Source organism: Cupressus sempervirens, chromosome 6, assembly GCF_028749045.1.
Source record: "Cupressus sempervirens isolate cs-2001-9-10 chromosome 6, ASM2874904v1, whole genome shotgun sequence".
Classification (NCBI taxonomy): Eukaryota; Viridiplantae; Streptophyta; class Pinopsida; order Cupressales; family Cupressaceae; genus Cupressus; species Cupressus sempervirens.
The window spans coordinates 400,876,207-400,884,921 of NC_143123.1; the positions used below are offsets into that span (position 1 = coordinate 400,876,207).

The 8,715-nt window shown below is 36.3% G+C and overlaps 1 protein-coding gene across 1 annotated transcript; it reads left to right on the forward strand.

Annotated features, from left to right (window-relative positions):
- Positions 1-718: 718 nt before the first annotated feature.
- LOC149552752 (uncharacterized) lies at positions 719-4,596 on the forward strand. Its single transcript, XM_089788296.1, has 3 exons — positions 719-1,304; positions 2,873-3,191; positions 4,186-4,596. Exons 1-3 carry the CDS (start codon positions 822-824, stop codon positions 4,203-4,205), a joined length of 822 nt encoding a protein of 273 aa, XP_089644422.1. The 5' UTR covers positions 719-821; the 3' UTR covers positions 4,206-4,596.
- Positions 4,597-8,715: the final 4,119 nt, after the last annotated feature.

Here is an 8,715-nt window from a genome sequence, read left to right on the forward strand (position 1 = left end):
TGAATATTTTTTTGTATGTTGAAGATATTCCTCTCACATTGGACTATATCTTACATATATAGCATGATGGGACAATATTAGAGGTGTAAGAGGTGAAACGAATCTTAAGGAACTGCTAGGCGAGAATAATTCTCATTTTGCACAAAGTTGATAAAGAAGTCTTGATAAGAATATAGGGTCAACTTCAAAACCACCACAACAACAATGAAACTATTGCAACATGAAAGTAATATGTCACAAAACATCCCAAACTAGTAATGCGAGTATGAAACCATTCATGTTACTACATCATATCACATAGTAATCATCCTCATTTACTAAAATAGGTACAACTCTGATTTAAAAAAAATAAATTCACTAGAAAAACATAAAACAACAACAACAACAATATTTTAATATTTTACAAGCGCTCAACATCAACATAAACTATTTATATATTAATCACTCTAAATTATCACTTTTATCAATCCACTAAATTACCCCTATTTTCTTGCATAAAAACATAAAAAGGTTGTTGGTCACATCTATGGTGTTTTTCCTTGTAATGACAAGCCGAATCAGGCAAGCTTGGCCGTATGAAACACGCGCTACACGACGACTCCCTTAGGCCACGCGCGGATGTCGGCCCACAAACAATATGCCACGTCAGCATATTGGTGGAAAAAATGAGGCTTTGAAACGGCGCAAAGATATACTCCCATTCCTGGAAACTCCTGCTGTGCGGAGAATCTTCTATTCACTCCCACCTCAATTCTTCTGTTAAATCACAGATAACCAGCGGCCCAATATGTTTTATTTCTGTTTTGAAGCAGAAAGTAGAAATGGAGTCATTTGAGGGGGCAAAGTATGTGAGACTTCGGAGCCACCATGACAAATATCTTTGTGCGGGAGATGATCAAAACATTGTAAATCAAACCAGAAATGGAGCTGACAGAAATGCAAATTGGGAGGTCGAATTCGTCGAAGGGCAGTCTAAAATCAGATTGAAGAGCTCTTATAACCGTTACTTGACGGCAACAGAGATGCCATTTCTGCTGGGATGGACGGGAAAGAAGGTTTTACAGACTCTGCCTGCCTCAAGCTCGGATTCTTCCGTTGAATGGGAACCGATCAAGGAAGGAGATTATCATATACTTCTTAAAACGAAATATGGGAGTTATCTGCGTGCAAATGGGTTCACTAAACCTTGGAAGAACAGAGTAACCCATGATGTTCCTCGCAGAACAATTACGCAATATTGGGTTTTCTGGGAGGTTGAAGTAACATATACACACACAATCTCTCGGAGTGGTTCTTTGGCAGAGGTCTGTTATAAACCGCGTCCTCATTTATGTTTATTTAGATATATGTGTTTTCAAGATATATATTTACAATCTCTCATGAATATATCATTTATCAGCCTTATCTAGTCATACCCTATCTACCTTTCAAATCAAGGAAGCCGCAAGGGTTCCATTAACTGGTTAGAAAGCACAGGTTCTTTTTCGCCTAGGACTTGTACTGATAACCTATAATTTTTTCTGTTTAAAGGGGGTTAAATATTCCAGTACCATTTCTGGGTTTACCTTCAACATCTCAATTGCATTCCAATTTTCCTTTAGTTAAGCTTTATTTCTCTTCTTTTCTCAGTGTTATAGTGCATACACATATTCATATAGTGAATTGAGGGTTTACCCTACCCATCATAATTGCATCCCAGTTTTCTTGATCTTCATATTGTTGAATTGAGGGTTTACTCTATTCATCTCAATTGCATCTTTTTCATTTCTTAAGTGTGATGGGGTATACAATTTTGCAAATAGATGAAAAGATCTTGTTCTGGGGTGTTTTTCTTGCAATAATTGTAGGCCAATCTGATTGGCCAACTGATCGGCTGGCGTTGGTCTTCCATGAAGCAGTTGATTTTACTGTAACTTACCATTGTAAAGCACTCGTCTGTTATTAGGGCAATTGGTCTTTGGGTAGTTTCCTCCCTCAACAAAACATCTAAACATTTCGAAACGATTTTGACAGTTTATTTGATTTGATTCATAGAGATGGAGGAATCATGGATCAATTATCAATTGCGTCACACGTTTAAATTGGAAAAAATAGTAGCAGAGCTTGCTACATTCGATCTGGAAAAATTAACCAGTTGTTCACTGGACAGCTCATATTTTGATTTTTTTCAATATTAAAAGCATTATAGAGTTATATGTTTGTTTGAGAGAGAATCTTAAGATTGAAACCCCAATTTTATGCTTCACATCATTTATGCACCAGGCTTTTTTTTTTGGTTTGCCTAATGAAGAATTTTATAATCCTAAACCCGTCCAAATACCATTCCAAATCAATCCAACTTGCTTTTTCCAAAATTGTTTGGAGTTGTTTTTCAGTTTTTGTGAAAGGGCATTTTTAAAATAATATTATCGAGTTTTCATTGTGATAAGTTCAAATTTCAAAAAGATACTTAGTATGCATTTTTCAGTTTATGAATCTTAGTCTTTCGTAATTGATTTTTATTAAAAAAAAATTAGTGTAGAGATCGTTTCTAAATAAATATAATTTAAAATTATGATTTTATTAATTTTTGTTAGTGTAGAGATAGTTTTTAAATAAATATAATTTAAAATTATGATTCTTTAATCTTTATATATAATTTCTAGTACAATCATTCAAAAAGAACTGATAATTGTCTGACAAATGTATTTCTAAGAGTTTTTATGGAAAGTATTTGTATAAACAGAATTTTAATAAATAATTAATAACAGTATTAAAACTTCAAAAAATTAAGTGAAAAAAATTTCAAGCCTTGCAACGCTTTTACTTTCTAGCTTTGTTATTTGATTGAGAGTTACAAATCTAACTAAGGGTTTTCATGACATTTCTACAGTCAAGCCCATCTCCATTAACATCACTATCCAGTAGGCTGAGTTTAACAAGCCAGAGTGGGAGCGGGAGTGGAAGAGTTATCTATTATGCAGTTGGTGAGGATAATGGAAACATAAAAGATGGGTATGAGTGGCCTTGTTTCATCTTCAAGGGAAATGACATGTACAGCTTGAAAGTAAAGCTGGAGGAAGAGAGTGGGCTTGATGACATCATTGTGTGTGCATATCATCCTTTCACAGGAAAGTTGTTTCCATTGGCTTTGGACCTTCCTCCCAACAATGTACCTCTGCATTTGGTGCTGCTTCAACCATCATCGGAGGGTAACTTCTCTTGCCTTTAAGTTTTAATTGTACATATTGGTATATAATTTGAATGCTTTACAGTGTGATATTTAGGATCTTTTATTAGCAAAGGGGTTCTATGGATTGATAGTGTGGACCATTGTAAAGCTCTAAGTTCCACAGCTCGAAAAAAACTGAATTTCATATATTGGCAAAATATCAAGAAGTGAGTGAAAGCAATTTTCAGTTTTCAGTTCCTAAGACATTCCAATCTAACAAGCTTCTATTTCCTTACTAAATAATCCTATAACTAAATTACCGTTCTCATAAAAACTGTACTCCATAGTAAATCCTTAAGCCCCAAACCAGTCAAACCCAAAAATTAAGCAGGTTCACCAAACACTCAAATTTTGTTTGGCTCTTTAATTCAAAATCGTGCATAATCAAGGATACCATTTCCAATTGGGAGTTGGGTTTCATCAGATTCTCTCAAAAAATAATAGCCTTTTTCCCAAACATGCCATTGGTTGTAGTTATATTTCTTTCCTTCATACACCTGCAAGATTTGCGCCCTCAGAATTTTTCTGATAATTATTTGTAAATCCCGTGTTTGTTGTGAGAGTGTAGATTATATTATTACCATCATATTTGATTCAGATAGATAATATTTTTTTTTGATGAATAGTCTCTTTTCTATTAATTAAATGTTAAAGTTATATATTTGCGAAAGGGATGGGGTACGGGATCACCATAGAACTCAGCTTAAAAAATAAAAGATGGCTGTCTATGAATGTGACCTGCAAAATTAGATTTCAAATTTAATGTGTCCCACTAGGGGATGGCGGATGTAAATTTCAAGTTTTAGCTCAGGATTTAATGCTCTTAAAAAGGGTAGTTTTGATTGTTCAGATACCAATCACGCACCAAAATCATTGAAGTTTTCACATTGCAATGGTTCCAATCAGCATATAAAAGAAATTCAGTTGGACGTTTCATTTTAATGTTTTACTGAACTTCTATGTTTGATATGCAGGACTACAGCGAACAGACTGAAATGCTCGACTCAGCAGACAATTTGGGGAAGACAGACATGTTTATAAAGAGCACATTTCAATGGGTTTCTTCCAAGAGTGGTGATTAATTTGATTGCATTCCTGCACCATCAAGAGCCAGAGCCCAAAACACCAGAGCCCAAAAGATGTGACTGATGTATGTTTAATGCCAGGTTCTATTTTTTGAGGTAGAGAACTATTCTCCTCTATAAAGAGCATGAGTATGTAGGGAAACACACCGTAATGTCCTTGCTGGAACATGTTCACTCATGGTTTCCCTTGTATAAATATGACCATGAAATGCAAATGCGTCGATTCTGACAACATATTAAATCAGCTTAAGTTGCAGAGTAAAGAAATCAAAGTAAATGAAAGCATTTTATTGCCTGAAATGGTTGATATGGCCTTTGTTTTAATCATCTTCTCTTTCCACTTTCTACTGTACATTTTTATTAAAAAATAGAGCTGCTATACTATTAGAACAGCAAAAGTAAAGAAATAAATACAAAGAGGAGAAAAACGTCTAGCTTGCTTTTATATGAACAACAAAATAAGGTCGTTGTCTTATAGTGCAAGGGCTCAGATGGATTGTAAGCAGATTATTATTAACACCACATTAACAGTAACAGTAGGCAGATAGACAACAACCTATGCTTACCTCTGTCAAAAATAATCCAGCATCTATGAAGGTAACACCAAATAGCAGTACTAGAAATATTACCTATATCAGAAAAATTAATAAACAACATATAAGTCTATAAGCCTAGCCACGCAGGGCTATTCAACCCCAAGTATTTAACAAGATAGAAACTATATTAAAAATTTAATGTAAGGTCCAATAGGCCAAATATAAACCGAAAAACCAAAAAACTAGCAACACGCCTTAATTTTTCTTTGCAGTAGGGGTCTTGGACAGCAACACCCTGGCCCATCCTTCAGTCGGGAAATTAAAAAGTTTCTTTTAGTCATCTTCCTCTGCTACCTTCTCACCATCCACCTTTTCCTGCAAAAGGCAAAGAGTGGTAGTTGAACTATGCATGACCTTGAGGGTGAAACGGTTGACCTCATACAACCTCTTTTTATATCAACTTCAGTCCTCAAACTCGGCGGAGCATCATTAAAACCTACAATGTCAGAATTGATCTTTCCAATCAGACCCCCAGAATCTTCGGCTCACTGAAAATCTCCTCAATAGGAACCTCCTCTAAGATAATATTCTCTTTCACACATGGAAGAGAGGGGGAGCACCCAGAATCTTTGGCTCACTGAAAATCTCGTCAATAGGAACCTCCTCTAAGATAATATTCTCTTTCACACACGGAAGAGAGGGGGAGCAGTCTTTCCAATCAGAGACCCCAGAACCTTCGTCTCATTGAAAATCTCCTCAATTGGAACCTCCTCTAAGATAATACTCTCTTTCACACGTGGAGGAGAGGGAGGAGTGGATTTTACCTCTGCATTTGGATCAGGGATGGGTATTATTCTTCAGACTTTCAGAGATATGAGAGGAGGAATCGACATTGTCAATATCCTCTTCCTCCTCATTGCTCTCAGTATCTTCTGAGTCCTTAGAGCTCGAGTCAACTATACATTTCAACTCTTTCCTCCTAGGATTGTTATGAGGTCCTTGAGAAGCTCTAAGAAGGGGGTTTTGAGGCAACATCTTTTACCAAGCCTAGACATAGGTAAAATGCGTGCTAGCCTCAAGCAGAGGAGGAGCAACCAAAGCCAGTGAAGGAGCAACAGGGGCCGACTTGACAAAAATTGGCTACGGAGGGCAAAGTACAAGTTGAAAGTTACACAATTGTTATATCAATCTCTGATGGAGGATTATATATTTCTTCTCACCACTTTTAGCCGCAACAATTTCGTTAACATTGCTTCCCAAAGAATGGGTCAGAAAGAAAGAGATGGAACTCAAGTCTCAATTGTAGAGGTGATTAAGGAATGTCAGATGCTAATAATAAGCCACTCCAAAGTGTCATTCCAAAGTAAAATATTTCATTAAAAAACACTCAAAGTGTCATTCGAAAGTAAAATATTTCATTACAATTGCACACACTTTTCTCGCGGTTGAAACCCCCGCGTCTCTTGACTGGTTGTCATTGGGATGGAAGAACGGGTTCACACTCGCAATATCCAGAGTCTTGCTAGTATTTTTCCATTTTCTACCCTCATTAGAAAATGAAAATGTTTCCACCAAGCCCAGACATAGGTAAAATGCTAGCCCCAGGCAGAGGAACAACCAACGGCAGAGAAGGAGCAACAGTGGCTGGCTGGACAACAATTGACCGCTGAGGGCAAAGTGCAAGGTGAAAGTCATATAGGTGGTATATGAAATCTTGATGGAGGATTGAATTTTTCTACCTACCACTCTTAGCCTGACCAACTTCTTTTTACATTGCTCCACAAATAATGGACCAAAAGAAAGGGATGTGAATCAAGTCTTGATTGTGGAGGATTAAAGAATGCCAGGTGATGATAATAAAACACTCCAAAGATACAAAATGATGAGAGAGATTCTCATCAAACCCAGTCATGTTCTCCATAAATGGTACAATCTCTCCTTCTTATTGACGAACCACACCATAGGTTCATTTCTATAGACATCGTTGATTTTGTCTGGTGCAACATGAAGCCTATCACCACCCATGGCATGCAACTCCGAAGAAGCCGTGTTAACAGAGACGGAATGAGGGTTATTTGGGTACAAAATATAAAGCAGCGAGAAACTAAGCAAGGAAATAATAGTAAAACTACGCTCACAATTTTCTAGTAAAAGACTGACATTATTATAACAAGAAATGTCATTGTTCATTTCTCTCTTCAAACGGACCTCCTACATGTGCAAGTTGTCCATCATTTTAAAGATGGCTTCCCATGCTATTATATCAATTTTTTAATCTAAAAATGTTTATGAAATGATAGGGATAATTATTAGGATGTCGGCTATCCTCCAGACAAAATGTATCTTGATCAAAATTAGAAAAATTGAAAACACAATAGAAGCCGTCGCATTGACCCGAATGCTAAGCTATTTAAAGAAAACTCAAGGTCTAGAAACACATCGTTGGCCCAAGTTGGTAATAGAGGAAAAACTTGAGAGGCGGAAAAGCACATGGATGAAACAAAATGACAAATGGATGCAAAAATGGGATATCAACATCCAAGCTTGCCCGGATAACATTAAAGAAATAAAAAAGTTTGTCAATGAAAAATTTCGCAATATTCTGTGGACAAGACACATAGGGAGGAAAAAATCTTATTACATTAAAGAATTTAATCCCACTTCTAGTCATGATGAAAAGGCCTATATAAGGGCACCTATTAACTGGAAAGCAAAAATGTTGATGGCACAAATTAGAACTAGTTCACATCAACTGCGATGTGAAACTGGTAGATGGCAAGTTCCAAAGGAAGAGTGGGCAGACAGAACATGTTTATTTTGCAATATGGGAACAGTGGAGACAGAGCAACACTTTGTCATGGAATGCTTGGCTTACAACGACATCAGATCTGATTATACAAAAATTCTGCAGAACAAGGACTTCAACTATTTATTTGAGGAAGATCAAGTGAAGAGAACAGCGGAGTTGATTATCAAAATTCAGAGAAGAAGAGACAAGTTAACCAAAACTTTGCAACTGACTAGTTTGGCTCCTGACTCGGGAGGGCGATTGCATGGGTCCCATAGATTACTTTAGTCTCGTGGACGTCATTAAAATCTATCATATCATATCATATCAATAGATTGCGCTGAAATTTTCAACATTTGTTCTTCATAATCTATATCAATTTTTTAATCCAAAAATGTTTATGAAATGATAGGGTTAATTATTAGGATGTCGGCTATCCTCAGACAAAATGTATCTTGATCAAAATTGGAAAAATTGAAAACACAATAGATTGCGCTGAAATTTTCAACATTTGTTGTTCATGATCTATATGTCTCAAACATATCCCGTGGCTAATTATTATCCCCGCTTAAAATACTTTAAAAAAAAGTGTAAATGATGAAACATGCACCCGAGGCTATTTTGGAAATTGAGAGTGAAGTACAAGCCACATGATTGCTCATTCCTCATGTGACTATAGCCCAACGACTGAGAATTCAAAATTTCAAAAGGGAATTATTTTAAACCAGCCCAAATGGCATGTGGGACAATAACCCGAAGGAAAATGATTGCGAATTGAAAACTCATTGATCTCAAGATCATGTCCTTGTGTTTTCTGGCAGCAGGTCCTCTTTCCTCCAACATCACAAGTGGTTCAGCCACAACCCCAGAGCCGCCAGAGAATTAGCGTTAGAGTTCCGTTCCTTGCGTTTCATTTGGGACTCTCAGCAATCTTTAGATATTGGTAATGATGCCTTCCACTTTTTGACCTGCGGAAGCCATCCCCCGAGTTGTTGAATGAAGTCTGTACGAAAGTCTTATTTTGTAGAGACTTTATTTTTTAGATATATAATTGTTTAATTAGTAAAATCAAATTATTTAAATTCTTAAATTATA

Bases quoted from the DNA above. Each gene is read 5' to 3' on its own strand.
- LOC149552752 (XM_089788296.1), top strand. From the start codon at position 822: ATGGAGTCATTTGAGGGGGCAAAGTATGTGAGACTTCGGAGCCACCAT. The intron at 1,305-2,872 runs GTCTGTTATAAA...ACATTTCTACAG, and splicing joins GGAGTGGTTCTTTGGCAGAG to TCAAGCCCATCTCCATTAAC. The intron at 3,192-4,185 runs GTAACTTCTCTT...TTTGATATGCAG, and splicing joins GCTTCAACCATCATCGGAGG to GACTACAGCGAACAGACTGA.